General features: G+C 40.0%; 1 protein-coding gene across 1 annotated transcript; it reads left to right on the top strand.

Annotated features, from left to right (window-relative positions):
- The first annotated feature begins 1689 nt into the window (after window positions 1-1689).
- LOC130169252 (uncharacterized) lies at window positions 1690-23767 on the top strand. Its single transcript, XM_056375813.1, has 12 exons — window positions 1690-1865; window positions 3994-4102; window positions 4274-4387; window positions 7536-7730; window positions 7828-8005; window positions 14182-14365; window positions 14587-14684; window positions 14842-15252; window positions 15418-15594; window positions 15952-16142; window positions 17857-18080; window positions 19259-23767. The coding sequence occupies exons 1-12, from the start codon at window positions 1690-1692 to the stop codon at window positions 19860-19862; spliced, it is 2661 nt and encodes an 886-aa protein (XP_056231788.1). The 3' UTR covers window positions 19863-23767.
- Window positions 23768-24805: the final 1038 nt, after the last annotated feature.

The following is a 24805-nucleotide window of genomic DNA, read 5'->3' as shown; positions in this document are numbered from 1 at the left end:
TTTATCACAGCTTATGAAGTCCAACATCAACAATCAATGTGGCCTCAATTCCAAATATTCACTGCAGTGCTGATCATTGATGACATTGAGGACAAATCTCAGCCTCAATAGATGCTGAGCAGAGGAAAATGACAAAACAGCCCTCCTGGAAAGCGCCGCTCACATCATGCGTCAAATCTTGGACGCAGGAGGGCGGAGGTGTGTGGCGAGCCCATAATAAACTGACACATTGCTTCAGTGAACAAGGCAGGAAGCAAATGCCGGACTGCCAAGCCAAATACACTCAGACCCCCTATCAGGCTTTTGGATGTAATGGATCCAGCAGGCAGACGGAGCCTGTTGGCCTCCAGGGGCCCTTTGGATGTGCCACGGCACATAACAAAACTGCATGGAGCCAATGTGTACTTGGCGGGTCGGGGTTATTTGAGAGAGCCGAGGTGTGCGCACAGTGCGACCATTCAGATTGCTCACAGAGGAGAGATGAAGAGAGAATGAGCAGGTCTTTATGGCGGAATGGCAGGAAAATGTCGGTTATATAACAATAACACCATATGATGGCAAGGCCTGTACGGCCTCAAGAGAGATGCATGTTAGTCTCTATTCATCAGATGAAAATTTGAGTCATTTTCATATGTTTTGTATCCACTAGTGGAAATATCGTGATGATGATCACATGTCTGGATTTTCTTAATCCCCAAGATAAATGAGATGATTCCTTTTATATTTCTTCAGTGTGTCTGGCAACAAGCTGTGTACAGTCAAAACTTCCATGGCACTAATTATGTCAACATTCAGTACAAGGATAGGACCCATATGCAAGTCTGCCAAGATATATGGACAACAAGATATGTATCTCCATTAAAGGAAAGGTCAAGTCTTAAAATAATAGTCAGGTGCCTGTATGAGCATTTAAACAGGTTTTGCTTCCCCCCATTTATACTGGCAGTGGGGAAACATGTATTTCCAATGTGTTTCCACTGGAGGTGATAGGTTACACGATCCACAGTCCTCGTTCTGTGCAAAAACAAATTCCAAAATCTATCCGAAGTTAATTTGAGGCTTCAGCAAAAATCAAGTGGGTATCTTCTAAAGCAACAGTTTTTGTAGTACCAGATTCCCTCTTTGTGTTGGTGTAGCTTAGCACAGAAACACTGTCTGTGGACTTTTGTGATAAAAAGGAAGGATAAAGTTTGGGATGTATTTTTGCACAGAGCAGGAAGTGTGGATTTTGTCTCAGATCAAACAGGCAAAACCTATTTCATTATTCATACGAGTGCCTAACAATTCATTTTTGAAGACTGTTATTTTTTCTTTCATTCTTTGCAAATTATTTGTTTAATTGCAGCAATATATCTCACACTTTCCTTCTTAATATAGCGGTGGACCGTGAAGTAAACGCTTCATACTTCAAGTTTTTGGCATTGAAGCGGTTAAACAAAAGACTGTATGGTTAAGTTTAGGTGTCCCATGGTTGTCATAATACTGTGTCAGAGGTTTTTATGAAAGAAAAGTTTAAATCTTATGTAAGGGCAAAGCTACAACAAAAGCTACAGACAGGACAAAGAACAATTTTAAGCTTCATGACACATTGCATGGAAAAGATACCTGATAAAAGTCAGGGGGAAAATCCTCATAAAAAACAGCACATGTGGCCAGAGTGGATAGAGTGAAGGTCAGGGACAATTAAAGATGAATGAGGAACCAGTGTCGGGCGGCGGGGGCCGGGTGCCAAAGGTGACAGCTGCTCAGGTGTCACTGGCTGGCTGTATAGAGAGGGAACAGAGAACAGGAGATCAACAGCTGTGGATGTATCAGATCACCTGGTGGAAAGACACATTCAGCTCCGTACCTGGACAAGTCAACAGGTAAGATCTCTATCCTGTGTGTGTGTGTGATGGGAAATGAATGAATTAGAAAGAATTACTAAAAACTAATAAGTACATTGTGAAGTGTGTTAAAAAAAAATGTATAAGGTAATTGAATAGTTAAGTTACTGGGATAGCTAAAGATTACTAAGACAGTCACAGTGGTGTAAAGTAACTAAGTGCATTTACTTAGAACTGTGGTTGAGTACAATTTTAGAAAACTTGTACTTGAAATTAGCCTTTTTTTGTCAGTTTTCTGCTGCTTTTCTACTTCATTTCACAGGGAAATATTCTACATTTTACATTGTAGAATATTTCCCATTTTACTCCACTACATTTATTTGACATCTATAGTAACTGTAAATTAACAAAACATGAAGTCTAATGCAAAACTACCCAGGATATAATGGAGGTAAAACTAGCTCTAGACACAACATTAAAAATGCTGCATAAACATTACAGCATCTGTAATAATAATAATCCAATTATTTAATAATATTACAGGACTCTGAATGCTGCTACACTGAGTACTGAGGCTATACATTTGATATTATGCATCATGTGCTTTTAACACTTCTATACTTTTACTTCCATAAAATTTTAATTGTAGATTTATTACGAATCACATTGTTACAGTGAGGTTTTAGTACTTATGTAAAGAATATTTCTCACACCAGTGGAAATGAATGTAAGGTATATCTTGGTGATAGACAGTTAGGAATAACAATTACTTCTTTGGGGGGTTTAAAGATGATTAAGAAACTTAAGAAGAGAGAATAAGCACAGCACAGGGCTTCATGTCTTACACATGCAGCCATTACCGATGATATTAGTCTCATTTTACTGCTTCTTTTCTATATTTCATGCAAAAATCTGGGGCAATTACGACAACTTTCAAGAGAATAAGCTGGACTGACAATAAAGAAGCATATACTTCTCAAAGCACATGTCCTATTTTTCCTGCTATTTACCATCTGAGGCTGAGGTGCGCTCATGCATACATAGGCTACTAATCTCAAGAGATGGCCGCCTGCTGCCTCCTCTCCCAGAAGTGCTAGCCCAACAGATGACATGGCCGCAGACATCGCGATTAGATTACAGATACTACAATTCACTGACAGCCTGTGAAGGAAACAATGGAGGCTTGTTAGGGTACAGTGGAAAAACCAAAGATTGACGTCATCTTAATTTAGTTTTCCCCTGGCAGACTTTTCTTTAACATGTAGAGGTAGCAGTGTAAACTGAACCCCCAACCAATGCAGCTTTTATGCCTGACTATTCATTGAGTTGCAGAACCACAGTGACCTTACAAGTCAAATGAGAAGAGGGAGTCTCAATCCATTTTCATCTGTAAACTCTCATCTCAGGACTTTTTATATCGTCCTCGCCAAACTGAATTATATCCCACATCCTCTGATACTCATAAAAAAATCTGTTTCATTTCTCCCTCCAACTTTAACTGTTACATCACTATACAACACTTCACATTACAGCTCATTAATAAAGTTATGATGGGTTATTAATAACCTGGTACCAAATCTCTGACTCACCACCCACACCTACCCCTCAGATTTCACTTAATTATCAAGGTAACATCATCAAGGTAACATCTTAGTAAATATAGATATAAAATCCTGAATATCCAGTCTGATATGAGAATAGCCTGGTGTTTCTTCTCTCATATTGGCTTTCTTGTTGACAGTAAGATGAGAAGCCTGATACCATTCTCATGACTGTCCATTAAGAACAAAGCTGTAGAGCCAGGCGGTGATTTGCCTAGCTTAGCATAAAGACTGGAAATGGGGTGTATCAGCTAGCCTAGCCTAAATAATTACACACACACCCAACGTCCTCTAAAACCACAAAGTGACTTTTATTGTTTGTGTACAGATTAAACAAACAGAGTGAGTCTGTTTCCTTCCGCTTCCGGTCTTTATGCTAAGCTAGGCTAACTATTACCTGGTTATGACCTCTGTAATTAGTATAATTCTAATATGCTGTAACTAATATTTTACACTCAGGTAAATTAATATAAAAGTATTAACTAAAATTGTAAATGTAAAAACTACTTTACAGACTGTATGTTCAAATACATATACTGCTGTTTCTGTCTGTGCTCATGAGTCAGAATGGAGTCACATCAGAGGAAATCAATGGGAAGAATCAGGAGAAACAGCAAGACTCTCCTTCAGGATCTCTTTTACAGGGGACTCCGTGGAGGAGACAGAGACACTCCTGTAAGTGTCTCATTAGGGAGGTCCTCATCCATGTCTAACTGTCAGCTTCACATTTTCATTAGTGGTTGTCTAATTGCTTTTAAAAACACTTAATGGCTAGTTTTTAAGGTTATCATCGCTGTGAATATTATTAGTTGAAACATCTGAACACTTTTTTTTTTTTTTTTACAGATCCCAGCTCAGCCTGGTAGAGATGCTAAAATGATCCATTCAATTGCGAGTCTGATCAGGGCAAAGAGCCAACTCCTCTTGCTCGAGAGCCCTGATACTGTGGAGATCTACAAGGTGAGTGGTAAAACAGTGGTAGAACAGTATATTACTACTATTACAGTGAGAGATGCATTTGATTTTCAGCTTCAGTTCTGCTAAAGGTTGAGAGCTCTAACTGAATCTGTTGCAGTGCTGCAATATTTAAAAGGGTGGTGGAGCAGACTTTTAACATCTAGAATAAAGCAAAATCAACTCTTTAGTAGAATCTTTTAATGCTTTTTTGAATAGCTTTTCCTCCATATTTTGCAATGTATTAAATATTCATGACAGAAATACTCTGCAAATTCACAGTTGTTTTTATGAAATGCAAATGAAAAACAGAACAAATAAAATTGTGTAAGAGTTATATTTTTCCTGACTGACATAAATATGCATATAACCTATACTCATACACATAACACATGCTAACACATAAATAACAAACCAAGACATTTGTGTGTGATGATTTAGTAATAGAAATACATATAACAAAAATATTTCATAAATATTGAAATACCACTAAAACAACGAATAAATAAGCAATTGAATATGGAGAAAGTAATGAGCTAAAAAAATGAAATAATAGTCATGGTTACGATCAGTTACTCAGAAAAGGGCTCCACACCACAAAACTTTCTCTTTCTATAAGATAATAGGAGCAATATACGGTTTTGATGCTTGTGCTTTGCTGAGACCAGCTTTACAGTCTCCACTGCCATATATGTAAATGTGTAAAAAAAAAAAAAAAAACTGCTAAGACACTTTTTTTGTCACCTCATTAAATCTCAAAATGGAGAAGGTATTGAAGTGGTAACCCCTCCCACTACCACAAATTGAGCTTGCAGATTGGATCAGGATGACAAAAATAGTCAATAAAATATTGTCATTACACAAAATGAGGATTTTATATGTACTATGGGTTATTTGTTTGCCAAAATATCCCTCAGACAAAGAGATATGTTATCTTACAGAGATGTTGCTTATGTGTTTGGTAAATTAGGCCTCATAGTGATCTAACTCCTCATTACATTTTATATGAACAAATTGCTATATAACTCACTGTAAAACAGAAATCCAATGTTGAGTAAAAAGTGCTGTCAATGCCAATCACAGATAAACAGCATATGAGCACTCATTGTATTTAACCATATTTTACAGCAGGGATCTCAGAAGCAATGTTATTTTCTGTAGCAGATGTCTCAAACCTTTCATCTTTCCAAAATCATATTCATGAGCAATTCTCACAAATTAGATGAAATCACATAGCATCCAGCCAATAAAACAAAGTTGATATGATTTTGGAGCTGATAAAAGGGGCCTGGGCCTCTAAGATCCCAAACCAAACATTATGTGATTTAAGATGAATCTCTTTAATTGTTGCATAATGTGTTATGTCCCTGAGAAAAGGGGGGAAATAATCACAACTGATAAGGTGATGTTTCCTCATTGAGTGCGTTCAAAACTCGAATGAATAATCAAATCTGTACATAATTTACAAACACACACATCTGCACAACAGGTTGCTCTCAGTAGAGTACATATCCTCATTTTCGTTATCAGAGCATAGAGTATGTCTCTGAGACATACTTCTCATTTTCACTACCATTACTCGTTAACATGTAGACACAGCTAAGCAACTCTCACAAAACTTTTTAAAAAATTACTAAATAACAATATACATTTAAATAATGGTATTAAACATATTCACATTTGTGTACAAAGTGGTAGAAGCACTCAGCTAACAAACTGGGGCTGCACCCACACACACACACACACTACACTTTTCTGCAAAACTTTCCTCAACCTTTCTCAAAATATTAGGCTACATGTACATCCTCTCAACACTCTAACTTGTATAAGAAAATTTTTGCGACAACTTTAGCAGTATGAAATACCGACAACATACCTGAGAAACGGGGAGAATCAATACGAAAGTCATATGGGTTACATTCGGTTCCAATTTTTTCGCGGATATATTTTGAATATTTAGCTCACTTTCCTCACATTCAACTCATTCTCCTCTCATTTGAGGCAGGAATTCATGTAAAACGTCATGTTATATTTATTTATTTAGTATCTTAAATCTTGTTAGCTAACCTGACCAGCTAGCAATAGTTTATTAGTATCACCCGGATGCTAGCTAAGGTTTTGTGATCCATTGAAAGGATTTTCTGTAGCTATGTTTTGGAAAGGTAACCGTTCGTGGTTACCGGGGTAACAAACCACTTTAAGAAGCATATGCTGTTGCTATGTGTATCTTTCCCACATAGCTAACATCAGCTTGATCGCCTGCTATATACCTAGCTAGATACATATCTGACATTTAAAATGCTGGCTCTTGATCCAGGTCTCCATAACTCAAGGTAAAAACCTTTGCTTACCTCAGCTAGCATTCAAGTGACACTAACAAACGCTAGCTCGCTGGTCAGGTTAGCTCTACTACTTACCTTACCGTTAATAGTGTGGACGGTACCTGTGGCGACTATTCTGACCTGATTTTGGCCATCCGGCAGGGTGCGGGAGAAGACCTTGGTCTGACGCGCTTCAAGAATGGATCGATGTCCGGGCACTGTTTACTGTTAGATGATGTTTCCGTTTATTAAATAATTGGGTTGACAGTACTTTTCTATTGCAAAGGTGAAATATGATGTAATGGCTGGCCTTATCTTTTCTTCACAAATGCATGATTAACTGGTCTGTTGCAGACGTGTAACATATAACATATTGAAAATATATCAGCTAAAAAATTGTAAACGAATTTTTACATTTGGCACCCAACAAAGTCACGGGGTGACACTTACTCAGTGAGAGCCTTTACTCAAATGAGGAAAACACCACGAGATTTCCACTGGATTTCCCCAAGGTGTGCGTGTGGAGACAAAAGTAATCGATCTCAGGCTAGCAGATTAAGTATAACCAAGAATGCTCTTATAGCTTAAACAATATGGACAGTATCAGAGACTATTTAGCATTTAACCCTTTTCAACATGAGTCTGCTGTTATTAAACATTTTGTAAACACATCTTATGGATTGTTTCTCAGGAACACCCACATCTATTTAACTTTATCACAGAATTTTAATCTTATTACAGACCATGGATTCACTTTCTTGTTAAACTTGTAAAGAGACCATTAGTGTATTATTATTAGTGTATTATTAACTTGTCACACATGTACCCTATAGCTGAATCAGCCAACAGCTCGTTCTACTAGAGCTGTTAAAGATGACGTTTACCTCCCAGCCATCACAACTAAGGCTTCCAGTCTGAACTCAATCAGAGGGGCTCTGAGTCAGTCCTGCTCTTACCTGTATGACAAGCGAAGAGGATCTTTCTCTTCAACAGCCTCTCAGAGAACAGGAGGTCACACTAAAAAACAGGTAACTTGACATCTGTTTCATTTCCACGAAGCATGGATCAAAAGGTGTTTTAAAATCCAAACCTTTTTGCTTTTTCCTCCTTTTCTCATCATATCAGTTTAACCTAAAGTCACAAAGAGAAGCAAAGAAATCCAACGTCACTGTGACAATGACCTATCTAGGACAAGGTCATGTGGGGTCAGGGTTGGGGTCCAGGCAGGATGAACTGAAGGTACTCCAGCAAGTCAACGGAGGGGAAAATATCTGTGTCTTCAAGGACCTGGTGACTACAGGAGGTAGGAGCTGTGAAATGTAAAGCTGCTTTGCTAGAATAGACAAGAATGTGCACAAGAGAGCATTAAAGATATAATCCTATCGATTCTTTAAATGCCTTTGTTGGTAGCATCAATTTTGAAAATCTCCTACATAAAAAAGTAAATTTTTTTCCCACATTAATCAGGTATAGGGTAATAGGTGAGTGCAATTAGATGTGTTAAAAGCTCCTCCCCATTAATTACTCATCAGCCCTCAAAGCAACATTGTAAAAAGCGATGATGAGGAAGCTGGCCTGAGGCAGTGTTGAGCTTAACAAGAAATGAAAGCTGATGTGTGACTTGATAGACTAGCATCAAAAAAAAAAAAAAAAGTCAGAAGACTGGACAAGTTATTTCGTCTTTGCAGGTGCTACATGTTGATACACACTGTACCCACTCACTCTAGGGAGGGAATCACAGTGCCAGGCAGATGTACAAGATAGAGGTTATGGATTTTTGCTTGAAACTTTGTATGTGATCTGTTTACAAAGTCCTCTGTAGCTGTATGGTCCGTGCATAAAGTATAATTCTTCTGCAGTTGTTCACGTCGTATAATGAAAAATGCCAGTTTAGGGGGTATTGCCTAATTTCAGTGTCCTACTTATGCTAAGTGCAAATGTATGTTGTCATTTGTGAGCTCGTTCTTCATTAGCCAATGCTGCCTAAACACTGTCACTGCTTTGCATGTGTTATTGTCCCACTGAATGAAGACGTGCAATTCAATTCAGTGCACCAAAGCGTCAGTTTGTTCCATTATCCAACTTATACAATAGAAATTGAACAAGGAAGTCGAGAGCCGGAAACAGAAACAGATCATCTTCAAAGTAAAGTTTGCATGTTTTAATATGTATATGTTATTTTTCTGCACCAGGTGCTTTGAGGATGGAGCACTATATTATGACCATGGATTGTGCAATTAAAGGAGAATCCAACCCTTTTTATTCAATTCAATTTTATTTGTATAGTGCCAAATCATAATATATATTATCTCACGGCACTTTACAGGGTAAGGTCAAGACCTTACTTTATTATACAGAGAAACCCAACAATTCCCACAAAGAGCGAGCACTTGGCGACAGGGGGGAGGAAAAACTCCCTTTTAACAGGAAGAAACCTCGAGCAGAACCAGGCTCAGAGTGGGTGGACATCTGCCTTGACCGGTTGGATTTTTTTTGGGGGGGTTTTATGAATTGACATTTCTTATTCCTGTGCCCCAGAACAGATTGGTGAATATTTGTGAACATGCTGCACTCTCCTCTAAAGTTAGACCTGTTAGAAGTACACTTCACAGCTACTGTATATTATGGGGTTAGTGAGGTAACACATTTCTCACAGTGGCTCAAAGTAATTTCAGCTTTATAGCTTCAGTAGCCTGACTGATGAAAACAAGCCTATTCTTTTTCTGTTGTATTAGTTCATCATTTACACCAACTTGCTCTTAATGTGGGGGTTCAATTAAAAATTGCATTCAGCATTTTCTTTTGTCACTTATGACATTTAATCAATACATTAATGGAATACACAACTGTTGACACAGAACAAAGTCAGTGCCCTTGTGTTGTCTATGGATGATATGATGATGATATTCTATGATTTCTAGCTTTAAGACAGATAATACAGACTTAACTGTAGAGTGTCACTATAATACAACCATGGTGGGGAACAAACAAACACTTGCCACATAAGGTTGAGCAGGAAGGGGAGGGGAGGACCGAGCAGAGGGGAACTCTTCACTGTTATACACTGCGCTCTTTCTGTGATTGGACAGTGTTGGCGCCATCTCGGATTTAAATACGGACGACAAACAACATGATGGCATCAGTGAACCACTCGTGGCTCAGTGTGAAGTCCATGGTCAGTAAGTAAAATACTCAGATCTCCTCTTCATCACACCGGTCTCCTGGAACCCTCGTCCTCTAACATCTTGTTTGCAGGAGAAATCAACTGCCCAGTACCAGAGATAAGTCCGACAGCATCGAGAGTTTTAGAGTTCAAACTATCAGAGACCCTATTTGATTGGGAATGTGGCTGACTTGTTTGGTAAAAGCACAGGTTAAAACATTGAATTGAATGGAACTGAAACATTGATTGTTTGAAAAGAGCTTTACTCAGCACAAAGTTGAGACACTGAATAAATTGAACAAAATTTTTGTTGTTGCTGGTCAGTGTACGTTCAGGCAGTTCGTTTTTCTGAATGTACAGGGACCGAGGATCTGCAGATGAAAGCAACAGAACCACCTTTCCCCTAATTGAAATCTGGTTTGAGATTGGACTGGATACTACTACTAAATTAACTATTTTAATGAGGTCGTATTTGGCACTAAACAGTGTCAGTCAGAATTGGGCATAGTGTGAAATAGGCTCTCTTTTTCATTGGCACCAGTAAATACCACTTAAACCACAATCAAGTAATGTAAGTGTAACAGACTCTGTTGTGTTTGCTACGTGTTATGCTTTTTGAGGTGTGTCCCCTGGGAATTACCGTAGGACTGCCATGAAGTGTTGGTTGTTGTTATGTGCCTGTTTTATATTGGCTCTGACTGTAATGTGTCCAGTTGAAAACCTGTTTGTGTTGCATTTCTGATAAGCTAATTCCTCATTAAGGTGGGAGAATAGTCAATTTACTGACTTTGTTTAGTTACACTGTATTTTTGGTATTTGTGCTGGTTTTGCATTGCACACTGGGGATTTGTGGACATTTTCTCTCATGATACAATCACAGAATACATCCATGTGCGTACCAGACTTTCCTGTGTGTGCTATGTGTTATGCTTCCAGAAGTATCTCCCCCGTGAATTACGTAGGGCTTGGTTGTTGTTGGAAACTGGAAACTGTTTTCTGGTCAAACGTGGAGTACAGAACTAAAGTGTGGAGATAAGATAAGACGCTTGGTTACATAAGGTTTAACACAGCCTGTTTCACACTGAGAAATGTGGTGTGAACATAGGGGTGGGTCATCTGGCAAAATTATCATATGATAATATTTTTTGGGTAGTCACAATCCACGATCCCCAATCAATATCTGCATTCTGTTTCCGCTCTGATTTTACTGTGGCCCTGGCCGGAAGTTGTGAAATGTATCTTTCCGCCACTTAAACGCTCTTTCACGCTGTGCGTCACGAAAGCGGAAGTAGTCAAACACCGTGGGTGTTTACATCCGGTTACCTTCGGTGCCTTCGGCCAGTCGGTAAAACACCTAAACGATGGACAAAATTATTTAATGAGTCACTCTACAACAAGTTTAGAACTTGATGTTAATGAAAACATTTCGGCGATTGTGTCGACATCAGCCATTGTAGTCTTCGGCAAGTTTTGTCCATCGTTTAGGGGTTTTACCGACCGGTGTTATACCGAATTCTGCCTGCCCGCTGAGAATTTCATGCACCTCTCGGGACTGCACACAGCTAAAGGGAACACTACCATATTTAAGGTAATGATTTTTAAGGCAAAGTCCTGGTGGAGAATGATATAATCTTCTTTGTCAAGTTCATCAGTGATGATAAATGATCTGAAGTCTATATTTTTTGAACATTTAACGTCATCAATGTTTTATTAGATTCGGTATAGTATAGTAGCATCTCCTTGATACCATTGGTCTGAAATTTACAAGGTTTCCTTGATTGATCTCAATATTTCATAGGACAAACTCTTCAGTGTTTTTAAGCATAGGATTTCAAATAGTTTTACTAAAATGAGGTCACACCGGTCACCCCTGGTGACCTGAATGGTTTGATGAGGATGGAAATGATGTGAATCATATGCTGTGGCCTTCAGTCACCAGTTCTCAACCCAGTTTAGAAATTACTGAAGCTGTTTTGGCTCAGCACCTTACTACTACACTTTATCTTGGTTTTTTCTTTAATTTGTCAACTGTCTGGTTTATTATACAACACTGAGATGTTTTACTTTAGTCTTCATTTATTAGGCTGCCACATCATTCACGGACCCAAGACTGTTCCTCAGTCATTTTTGTTGGGTTAAGCTTTGCAACAACCCCTAAACCTTTTATGTTCCAACCATATATCGAACCGAACCTTTCACCTCTCCCCACCACCTTTATAAATAAGAATGAATGGTAACACACGGCAAGCGTTTGTGTGTGTGTGTGTGTGTGAGAGAGAAATTCAGTGAGTGACACATATACATATATAGCCTTTAATGTTCACCCAAAATAACAGATAAAGTAACCTTACTCAAATTAATAAATAGATAAATTGCTATACACGAATTGTAAGATTTTATAATAATTAAGTGTTCCTTGGAAATTATTCCCGGTCAGTTGTGGGCTAGCGGCAAACCCTATAACAGTTATGAATTATGTTCATTATTTACACAGTTTGTTTATTTAGCTTAGCTCTCCTTAATTGACCTCTGCAGCTGGCACGTTTGTTCAAATCGCGTAACCTTTACTTTGAAGACGAGCTGTCTCTGTTTCCGGCTCTCGACTTCCATGTTCAATGTTCATGTTACAAGTTGGGTAATGGAACAAACTGACGCTTTGGTGCGCTGAATTGAATTGCACGTCTTCATTCTGTGGGACAATAACACACGCAAAGCGTTAACAGCATTTAGACAGCATCGTCTAATGAAGAAAGGGCTCACAATGTCAACATACATTTGCACTTAGCACAAATATGACACTGAAATTAGGCAATACCCCTTAAGCTGGCATTTTTCATTATACAACGTGAACAACTGCAGAAGAATTATCCTTCATGCACAGACCGTGTATAAGCTAAAGAAATAAAACAAAGGTGGAGACAGGTGCACATAGAACCACATTCCAAGCAGCATGTGTAGGGTTTATGACTTTTTACTTTTACTAAATCATAGTAGTTGCTGTCTTTTCTTTTGTGGTTTGACCTTTTTTTTGCACATTTGATTTTACACCATGTAGCTTGCACAGTATGGTGTAGTGAGTGGTGCTGGGCTCAAACTATATTTTAACATTTTTTGTTAGAATCAACAAAATTTTGACTCTGTACCTGGAAAATGAAGGCAGCCACGGGTCGGTTAACCCAAATTACAGAAAAAACATTTTCTCACTCAACTCTAATGACACTTAGTGATTCAGATAGTTTTGGTTTTATTCACAGACCTCACTGTGAACAGTTTTCAATAGAATTACTTTCAACTGAATAAACTATCCCTCACATTATCTCTTGTGATTTTGGACTACATAAAAATGAGCTGAGAGTCTGATTTGGTCTTGATTTGATTTCCTTTGTAAAATAATGTGATATACTGTATGCAAGCAGTTCCCAACCAGGGGTTCAGGACCCCCCCCCAAGGAATCACAAATCCAGTTTGCATGGTCACAATAGATAAGATGATTAATGAGTCAGGAAATAATATAAAAGAAACCATTTTCTGCTATTTTACGTCCTCAGGCCTCTAAAAAACTTTTGAAACGCAACAATCTGAGAAGGGTACATAACTCTTGAACTTCTCACAGCTCATAAACACAGATTTTTAACACATGTATGAACAAATTCTTAACACCAAACCCTCAAACTGAACTGCCTATACTGTATAATCATTGTTGCTGACCGATCACTAGCTTTTTGCATTGGAGTCCCTGCACACTCACTGTGCTTTTGTCAACTCGGCTACATGTTAAAAAGCTGGGTTTAAAGTTGTTTAAAGACAATGAAAACCACAGAAAGTCTTAATGTGATAACTCTGCTGCAGACATTGCTACAGACCGAGTTATTCACCTTTATAAACAGTGCTTTTGTGGGCCTAGTTTGGCACTGAACTGAATGTAACAGCAACAGCCTGAATGCTGATGTATTGGCTTAGATCTGAATAAAAGGCTGAACTACATATTAGGAATAGTTCTATTGGAAATCTTTGCAGTAAGCTGAGCCCAACCATTTGAAAAGTAATTTGTAATTTTCACCTTTGATTTGCACCTTGTGACGAGGGGTTGCAAGTGGGCATTGCATGATATTAGGAACCACTGCTGTATGCTATTTTCTGGACACTGCCATCCCAAGTGTCTCACAGTACTGTGAACATAGAACACAAGGAAAACCATCACAGGACCTGATGATCTTCACGAAACATAAGACAGAACCATTTTGAACCAGAAAGATCAAACATGGTCATCTTCAATGTTCCAGCATTTCATAATATTTTCCCTTTGCATCTTTCAGAGCAGTTCCAGTTTGTCTCTCAGAGACACAGAGGTTATCCCTTCAGTGCTACCTTGTACGTTAATGGTATCATGGCGGCCAGGATCAGTTCCTGCTGTGAGTACCGCTACGCTCCCGGCTTCCAGCAGGGCAGGAAGAGCTGCTTCCGACTTGCTTGGCTGGCTGGTGGGATACCCTGTTACAGGTTAGATTTCAACCTCTGGGAGACAGACGGCATAACATTGGCAGAAAATTAGAAATTAGTACCAGTCAAAACCGATCGGGGAAACATTGCTCTGCAGATATAATGTATTGTGTGTTGACAGAGGAGGGAAAAGGATGCATATTGCATGACATGAGGGACTGATGTTGGTGGTGGTACAGGGGAGGAAATGTGAGTCATGAAAAAAGCTTTTTCTTTTTTAGATGCACAAGTCTCCGAAACAAATACAGCTCCTGCCAGCAGCTGAACAACGGCACAAAGGAGAACCTAATTCTCCCTCCAGAGCAGAGCCCTGGCAACGGTACAAAGCCTGGAAATGAGTGTCTCAATTTTCCCTTATTTCCTAAAGCTTATTCATCAACATATTTTTGACCGTAGGCCCAGTCCATGATTTCAGTGGACTAGTTTAATGACAAAATGTCCCACAAATATTTTTTTCTTTTATTCTGTCTCTTAAGTCTCCAATGCAGGCACAATTGAGTCACGTCCATCATCCCCTCTATTTATCCCGGCCAAACCAGAGAAGAAATCAGTGAGAAGGACAAGAAAACACGTCAAGGAAGGCGGTGGAGGATCAACAGACAGCGAGGACCATGCTGTAGCTGGGATTAAAGAGACCTCCAAGAAGAAACGACTCAAGGGTCAAGCTAATCAGAAAGAGAGCAAAGGCAAGACAGCTGGAAATAACAGAGGAGAAGAGGGACAAGAAAGCCAGGGCACAGAGGTCTCGCAGAGGTCAGCGGTAAAAGAAAAATGTGAAGACCAAGCATCGTCGGCCAGGCAAGAGCAGAAACAGCAGAAAACAGCCAGCAATGTCACAGCGCAGCAGACGAAGCAGCTGCGACTGAACAAGACAAGCAAAGTTCTCGGTGAGCAGTGTTTGACTCATTTTATCTGGTTTCACTCCTGTAAGAACAGATGGAAAAATATGTGGAGATGTGGATGACCTTCAGCCCATCTGCATGTGGTATTTCAATTTAATATTCTTTGTGGGAAAAAAATAGGAAAGAACAACAATTTTTTCCTTCTTAAAGGTTCAGCGCAGGATGAGGAAGCACTGACTAAGCAGAATGGAGAGAAACAGAAGGGACTGGACTCAAATTGGAAAAACAGAGATGGGGAAAGACTGAAGGACTTCTATGAAGAATGTGTAGAAATGAGTGCTGCGTTGGAGCATGGCCCAAACAAACACAACTGGTTCAAGGCAAACAGTGAGTAAAGAAACCGCAGCACAGTAGGAATGAACTGGAATCCCCCTGGAGTGCTGTAACAGATTTACATAATACACTTTAGCAGAAAGGGTTGCATTTGCAAGAAAGTGATGCATTGAACAATGTCTTTTTGAAGGAAGATGGACGGTTATTCAGACTTTGTTCACACAGGCGCACACACACGCATAAACCTTACTGCAGCAGATCTGTTTTCTCTATTGAACAAGAATGCTCAAACTGAATTTTAATCTTTTACATTCTTGCATCAACAGTGGGTATCAATATCACTGTGTGCACTTGGCTTTAGGAGAGACAGTTGTATTAGGCCTGAGCTTTTTTTTTTTCCTCTGTCCAAAGTCCTGGAGAGGTGCCGTCTCCAGAAGAAGCTGTCAACTTGTCCCAAAGCTCCAGGCTCAGATGTGGAGCTCAGTGCAGAGAGTGACACTGTCTCGCAGCAGCCTGATGGAGATCCGGAGGAAGAAGAGGACATGGCCAGCCAGAGCACTGGTGCAGACAAGCCTGGTATAGAACAAGACCTGCAGGCACAGGTGTGTGCACAACACAATCACTGTAGTAGCCACATGCCATATTCAGACATTGTTGTCCTGTTTGCATGATGACTAATTCATTATTTAGTTTTCAGCCTCAGTTATAATACAAATTTTCCACAATGATGCAGCAGAAATGACATGGCAATTAAAATAAAAAGTGAAAGTTGAAGGTGCCGATGTCAACTGTTCACAGATAAGGATTAAGTAACTAACTTAATTAACAAAAAGACATCCCAGTGTAGTTTTACATCTCCTCTCTCAGGCTTCTCTCTGGAGCTGTAGTAATAACAGGTAGGTGAGCCAATCAGACGAGAGGCTCTTTCCTCTGATTGGCTTACCGTTTCCTGAGTGATCGAATAAAAATACAGGAGACTCCAGGTGAACACTCAGTGAAACCAAATCCTGCAAGGCTGGATGGTGGATCCGGATGGGCTGGGCTTGGGGCATTTCTGAGAGCGGTGACTACTTTGTTGTGACATCACAAAGTTACAGAAGTCCTAACGGCTCGTTTGAAGGCTCAGTTTCTGAGTATGGGTGTATACATTTCTATGTGGACTGAGAGCTTTAATACTTTCACAGTATTAATATAGAATCTAGACCTGCCTTCTACTTAAAAAAAAAAAAATGGAAATCTCACTTTATACAATATGAGAGTTGATGCAAATTAAAAGAAATTAATATATTTCAGTGCCACTGTGTTTTATTATTAACACCTCACAAAATTAGATAGAAAACTCAAGACAAAAAAAATCTACTACAATAACAGTAAATGGCTTTATGTCATTGGTGTGAAACATCTATTGAACTGCTAAAAAGTGGATTAATTGACTACAAATTCATCCTGACCTAAAGGATTATTCCATTATTTAGGAGGTTAATGCACAAACAGTTGTAACAAATGGTCACTGAGTTTTATCTGGGACAGTCAGGCGTTTGGCTTGGTTCGTACCCATCCTGATGAAAAAGCTTCAAACCGTGCCTGAAAAATTCCTCAAGGTCTAGCAAAGTGGCACAGTGGACGTGGACGACAGCCAGACCATATGTCTCTCTGGACTCTCACCCCGTGTCTGTGTTTAGCAAATCTCCAGGACCTGTCCCGCTCACATCTCCCGGCCAACAACACATTTTGGAGCGATGCTGCTCTCACACCCGAACAGTAAATACTTGACGTTCACAATACTCGAGTCTCAGGGCCGTGATGTAAAATTTATTTCTGTCAGGAAGAAAAATAATCTGTCTGTGCTACAAAATGGGATTTCTGTATTTTATAAGACCGTGCTGTCTGGCGATTTTGAGGTGAACTAGAAGTTAGATGAGATATCTGGTTTGTATCACTTTTTTTTGCAGTCGTCTATCCTCATGTGGGAGACTATTTCCCACCAGGATTACAAAATGGAAACAGGCATTAGAAATAAGATAAATAAATAAATATAAATATATTGGTCTTGTTGCAAAATGTTTCCAACTCCAATAACATTTTTTATAGTTCTACAGCCATTGGCCTTAAGAAATCTTTCCAAAACCCAGTGGATAAACTACCACACCAATAGCATACCAATATTTTTTTCTTTTTTAGGTGGGTGGGTGGGGGGGCCTTTTGGAGATATGTCTTAACTTTTGGGACTGATATCCTGCACCAAGCCAAACCAAATCCAAAAACAACACCAGAGTTCAAATTCTTCCATGACGTTTTCTTGGTTTGTGGCTGTAGCTCGATGCCATGATGATGGTGCTGAGCACGTCTGATGAGGTGGAGCAGCTGGTTCTGAGGAACACCGACCTGACGGACGACCTTCTGCTGAGCCTGGCGAGAGCCCTGAAAAGCAGCTTGTCCGAGGTCACATTGCTCAACCTCAACCTCAACCTCATTGGCCCATATGGTGCTCACATCCTGCTGGACGTTCTGAGAGTGAAGCCTCAGGTCAAAGGCTTACAGTAAGTCCCAGGCTCCACTGATCCACGTAACATCAAAATCTGACCGCCTGAATTCTGAAAGCACACTGAATAACAAGCAGATCCAGGAACATCAGCCTAAATACTCTAATATGCCTATAAAAGAGAATAATATAACACAGCAAATCCAAGGATGGCCCCCTCACTGCAGTAAAAAATCTTAGCTTTCAGCTCTTGTATTACACAATCCATCGCTTTTATGCGAACAAGAAATTCCCCCAGTGCCCTACCTTTCTGAGTCGTTTCCTTTTGATAGCTAACTACAGTAAATGTGCGAGAGCTTGAGTTTGTGGCAGAGAAATATTGACAGATTTAGAAACTTAGAGTGTGAGACACAGCACAACAAGCACAGCTGGACATCACATACTGGACAAAGGACCCTGCGGTGCTTAATGGAATAGTTTAAAATTTTGGAAAATACATTTAAGTTCTGGCAGATTTTGGTGAGAAAAATGTAATCTGTCCATCAAATACAAGGCTACAGCCAACAGCTGGTTAACTTAGCTTAGCACAACTGGTCTGAGTAGCTGCCAGGAAACCAGCCGAGGCTCCAGGAAGTTACTGGCCTCAGCCAAGAAAAAGTACAGCACATAATAAAATGGCAAATTGTGATTTTACACTGTGGGGGGTTTTTTTTTTGTATGGCTTAAACAAACTAGATGTAACATTTGTTTCCAGTTTTTATGCTGAGCTCAGTGAACCAGCTGCTGGCTGTAGCCTTATATTTAACAGACAGACATGGTGGTATTGATCTTTTCATCTACCTCTGCAAGTAAGCAAATAAGCGTATTACCCGAAATGTCACACTATGTCTCTAATGTGCACAGCAGATCCAACGTGCCCCTGTAATAGTTGAAAGTATTGACAAAACAATGAAAGAAAACGCCTTTTATAAATCTCAGTGATACCCTTGGATGCATTAGCTCAAACACTTGTTGTGTAATTGTTCAAATCCTTAGATCTGTATTTGAATGAAGTCTCGAAGCTGCAGAACAAGCAGATACAAAACGTATATGTGACATTGTGAAGAAAAATGCTTCTTGTAGCTTATAACTTACATATCACATACGGGAAAAGTTAATGTCAGGGTGCAAGAGGCTACACTTTGAAGTGAGGAATCAGCGTCTCTGGGGTTACCACTTTTTCTTCTCTCTCTGCAGCTTGTTTGGAAACAAACTGTGTGACCATGGAGTGCTGACTCTGTTGAATGGAATAGCTGAGCTGCAGGAGCAAACAGCGAGAGCTGCTGCTGCCATCCAGCAGGCGATGCTTTTCCCATCGGACCAAAACAAGCTTCTGCAGCTGCCCACTGGGTGGAGCTCTTTCAGGAGTTTTGCACTTTTAGAACTGGATATTGGGGGAAACGGCTTGAGCAGCGACGGGGTAAAGGTATTAGCATCATATATGAGGCACCGCTCCTATCTTCAGTACTTGGGTCTGGCACAGACCAGCAGCGCCGATCTGTCGGCATGGAAGGAACTTTTCGACAGCCTAAAGTTAAACAGCTCGCTGACTCAGATCATCCTAGACGAGAACAACTTGGGAGACCCGGGGGTCAGGCTGCTGGCCGACATGCTGAAAGAGAACACGAGTCTGCGGCAAGTGGATCTGGACAGGAACGGCATCAGTGACGTAGGAGGAAACGACATCATGGGGGCACTGCTTTTCAGGACGCAGCTTCGCCTGAGGCATCTGAGCCTTCAGGAGAACAACATCAGTGCAGGACTAATGAGTAGGATACAGGAGGAGGTAAAATATAACTGAATTCTGCAGGAGTGGAGGAGTACACTTAAAAACCATGAGAATGGTATGCTATGTACCATAATAAACAAAGCTCTGACTTGAGAACTCTTTGTTTACATTTTGAGGTCACAAAGGAAAAAACCTGACTCATTTGACTTGTTTGATTTGTTCAGACACACACACACACACACACACACGGATCTCTTCCTTCCTATAACTGGGTGGCCCTGCTAACAAATGCTGCGTCTTAGTTTAGCCCAGGCAGGTGGTGTAGGAGGCATGTTTGCTTTAGGGTTGCGCTGTGGTCTGGTTGCATTTTCAAAGCGATCTCAATGAACTGAACCTTTCTTCTTTGTGGTGAGGTTACATCCTCACCTTGATTCTCTTATTCTTCTTCCCACCAGTGATACCCCTCATGACTCCGCACCTCCTACTTTGCTAAAACTGACTCCAGCACAGAGCTCACTGATCCCTCTGTCATTTTATTGAATAATTTTCTGCCTCCTGACAAAAAAGAAACCACAGTGATTCATTCCACCCACAGTATTTACAGGTCATGGATGACTAATCCACAATTTCTTTTTTTTTTTTTTTCTCCTCCCCCCCGGAACATTCCAGTAGCCATCATTAGATCCCCTTTCTCCGCTTCTACAAATCAAAAGAGTTATGGACAGCTGAACCATACCTCGTCAACTACCCCCATTTTGTCGTTCTCTTCATGAGCTAGACAGTACTCCTATTCAGAATCAATGCATGGGGGCGGTGGGGGACTGTGGCAAATGCATCTGAATTTCGAGGCCGTCGTCTCATTGTTCTATCAACACCGACATTCTGAGAATAACTGTACCTGTGATCAAAGCTTGTCAGAGTGGTAATTATCTCCTCCTAGCAGAGCTGCCAGTAGCGATTCTGCTGAAACCAATCTCTTCATATTTCATCTGCAGTCTTTGCGAATTCCTGTCTGTGGAAGTCAGATAAAGATGCTCTGCGAAGCCCCGGGATGATGACAGATGAATGAGACTGGTGCACCTGAAGATTGCATCTGCAGAAGTTATCCGACTCTGAATAAGGTTGTGTTTGTGGTGTTGTGGAACATTTTAAACTCCGCACAGCGAAGAGAAGGTGTCTAGTTTATGGTGTCGTATTTTCTAAGCATCTAAAGTCTTGCAGATGAGACAGTTAAGATTCTGTTATCAGCGCTAAAAAGACTCGGAGCTTCTTTTCTTTTTGATTGTTGATCTTCTAAGATCTCAAAAGTCACATTTGTAGTAGATTGAATACAGAACTAAGTGGTACACCACCATGCCTGGCTGACCATAAGCCTGCAAACAAGAGCTGCTCTGTAATTCGCCCACTCCTTCGATAAGGTCTTCGTGCTTCTCTGTTACATGTAAAACTTAGATCAGTGACCCCATTGTCCTTCTGCTAATGTTATCTGTACTTGGCCTGAAACAAATCCTGCAGTGTTGCAAGCTTCTTTCAACTGATCTTCCAAAAACATGGCCTTAAATCATAGAAGCTCAGTCTGTTAGGAATTTAAAGGTTTACTCGAGAAACAGTTTCCCCTTTCAGGCCTTTGTAGTCACATGAAACCTCGCTAGTGCTGCAATATCCACTGTCGTACAGCCCAGAAATAATCAGGTTAAATACATCATTCATCCAGGTGAACAGATGAACATTTACTCACCTGAATCTTTGTAAAACAAGGAATTATTCTTTTTTTTTCATAGGTGAAAAGTAGCCAGCATACATCTGATACAGTGAGGGGTTAAGTTTCAGACAACTGGTGCTGTGGAAAGCCTTGGGAATTCAATTTCTTGACTGCGACTTAAGGCAAAAACCAAACTAATGAAGTGAACAATGGTTACTTACATTCATGGGAAGTTCAGTGATTCAGACTTCCTTTAAGTTTCCTGGGCATGGTAATGAAATGTATTTCCACTTACACCATATAAAGGGTCAGTGTCTGTTCACAGGGCCATTAACATCTTATGTCTTTCTAACTGTGTAACTGTATAATTCTGGATACACACAGGTAGGTACAAGTTTTGCAACTTAGACATGATAGCCATGAAAGTGACATGGATACAGTGATGGCAATGTCAGCCTATCACTCTGTTCATTGAAAATGAAATGTCTCCACAAATAGTAGATGGATTGGTTTATCTTATCGACCCTTTACAATGGCAGCCACATTCATTCCTTTTCACACACATTCATATTTAGCGTTTCTCTACCACACAAACACATTCATACAACGATGACACATCATCATTTTGGTGCAAAGTGACGGCCCACTCTACTTCCTGTGCCACAGCTGCTCCATGGTTTCTATGGTTTGACAATCCCCTGACTATTTTTTCCAGTAACACTATATGAGGACATGATTTTTAGTGAAATAGCACAAGTATCATGTCCTTTGTGTAATAACTTTGGTATTGCCTTTGGCCTTTGCCTTTACCTTGAGCGTTCAATTCTGCATAATTTCTACCACCACACCAAAGTGTGCTGTATCCACTTTGTAGATTTCTGCCATGAGAACAGTCTGAGTCAGTGTATAACATGAGGGATTAGATGGGCAGGGGTGTATGTTTGTGTACAGTGGACCAGTTTTCAGCCTACATTTAGAAACCCAGGTGGTGTGTTTGTGTTTACGGAAGCCTGGGGGCGGTGGACGTCTGTCAGAACAGCAAACCCTCTGTTGTGTCCATGTAAGTCCGTTCTGTACTGACCGCAGGCACACACTAATTTGTTTTGTATCGTTTGTCAGGATCAGATGTTATTTCTTCAGCTTGACCAATTGGAGGCCATTTGTTGTTCATTCAAAAACATTTTTTCAAGTGGACTGGAGACATTGCCTGGCCTTGTGGAGGGCTAATTAGAATCACCCTGTTTGCCAGTTTATGATGGTGACAAGTTAATCAGGTGAGTTACAGCGCCCACAGAAAACTATGATGTGTTCTTGATTAACAGCAGCATGAAGATCTTTGTCTTCATCTTCTCAGCTGTTGCAGTAGACTGTAAGAAGGGAGCAGGAAGTTGACCTTGGCTCAAAGTAGCTGCACACGCTGTAGCAGAGGATGAATGTGGAAAGGCCTGGCTGAGGATGAGAGTGAACGTTTCTAGATTTGTGAGATGTAGCGCTGCAGTGAGACCTCTCCATAACAGATCTCCTTTATCGTCAAGAATAGGACGGCCATTTATAGACAGGATACTGTTGGGATAATGACGCACGCAGAGCTACAGTTACAGGAAAGCAAATTGTTTTTATTGCTGTGACAGATCAGTCAAAAATCTGACTTGAAGTTCAAGTGGAATACAGTCGAATGTAAATTTTGTACACTGACATAAAATGTGTTTCCTGTCAAGATGAATTCCCCCATCCAGCACCAGACTTAGATTATCTGTGAAATGAATTTTATTGGATCTTGCAGGCTAAACAAATCTGTCCCATGTGGTTTGACTGCGTTAGCATCCTGAAGATCCATGCCAGCAGCAGTATTTTTGGATTGATTCCTTAAGTTTGATCACTATCATTCCAAATTTCCAGTAAAGTATTCAGTATTTCCTCTTAGTATTTTACTGTCATATTGGTGATGGAGGCAACAGCATTTAAACCACTGGCCCCAATCTAGGGTGAAGCAACCGAGAAAATATGTCTGATGAATTTAAAGGTCACAAAATGACTAAAAAACAGAGGTATTTTCTTACGAAAAACAGGATTTTTGAAGTAGATGGTAAGAGCCTTTGTAGGTTAATATATACTGTATCAAAAGGATGACAAGGGGGGGTCACACACTTGTTTTGTTCATTTTAAGTGCATACAATAAAAGGCAAACATCTCATTCAGCCCATTGTGAGACAGAAAAATCACCTAAATGCAGAATCATGAAAGAAAAATTTTGAATAAAAATGAAATAATGAAATTCCTTGTGTGGGCTATGTCACTGCATTATAACTGTAGTGCAGTCAGTGAGCAAGGTCTGTGGATTACATGACTAGCAATATGTGACACTAACAACACTCCTTAAAATCTCCAGAATTCAAACAGCTTTACGCTCAGTGCACTCTCCATTGCCATGTTCACTACACTATGTGACACAGCATTTTGATGATGGTGAAAGAAAAGTTTTAGAACCCGCTCCTTGAACAATGGCTCCTGCTGCTGTTTGACATTTGGCAGAAAGAGCAGCTTTTCAATATGGATTATTCATCAGCGGTTTGATCCTCCACTCAAATGTCACCACAACAATGCCTCTGACTTGGCAGCAGCGTCTGTCTTTCTGCAGCTCTGCGGGGTAAGGAATTGGCAATAATTACCACATCTAATGTGGCCTTCAGAAAGATTTAGACTTTGTGTTCAAGCGCTTTTGCTTTTCATATTATTATCATTACCATTTTATTGAGAAGTAAGGAAAGAAATGAGAATCTTGGCTTACTGCATCACTGCAATACTGTGCACCGAGTCCTGACTTATGATTTTTTCCTAAATAAGTTGTAAAGAGAAGCCTAATGCTGCTGAACTGCTGCAGCATAGCATGGTGTCTCGAGTGACTAATGCATGTAACAGACCTGCGGCTGCAAAGAAAATATCAAATGCATTTACTTAACATGCAGCTTGACCCCAAAACATGTTGGTAATGAACGGGTCTACAGTCCTGCCATTCATAAAAAAACCTAAATGTCCTGATATTTCATTACTCATTACTTGTATGAACATGACTTCAACCTGTTCAGTCAGATTCCCAAAGTTTTTATTTATTTAGTCTTAGTATTCTAAGTAACTAGTAAGTAACTATTGTTTCAGGTCTAATTTGTGCTCATGGTTAATCCATTGAGATTATTGCAGAGAAAGAACTGTTATGTAACTATTAAACCTGTTCAAAACCTATTCACAAGAAGCTACATACTTTATCCCATGGCGGCAAATTATTAGAAATAGAGATACTATTACATCACTCTCA

The sequence above is a fragment of the Seriola aureovittata genome, chromosome 5, assembly GCF_021018895.1.
Source record: "Seriola aureovittata isolate HTS-2021-v1 ecotype China chromosome 5, ASM2101889v1, whole genome shotgun sequence".
In the NCBI taxonomy this organism is placed as follows: Eukaryota; Metazoa; Chordata; class Actinopteri; order Carangiformes; family Carangidae; genus Seriola; species Seriola aureovittata.
This window is presented reverse-complemented; position numbering and strand designations above follow the sequence as displayed.

Excerpts from the sequence above, each read along its gene's own strand:
- LOC130169252 (XM_056375813.1), top strand. The coding sequence starts at position 1,690 with ATGAATGAGGAACCAGTGTCGGGCGGCGGGGGCCGGGTGCCAAAGGTG. Across the intron at positions 15,253-15,417 it reads CAAGACAAGCAAAGTTCTCG|GTTCAGCGCAGGATGAGGAA; the intron begins GTGAGCAGTGTT and ends TCCTTCTTAAAG. Across the intron at positions 15,595-15,951 it reads CAACTGGTTCAAGGCAAACA|TCCTGGAGAGGTGCCGTCTC; the intron begins GTGAGTAAAGAA and ends CTCTGTCCAAAG.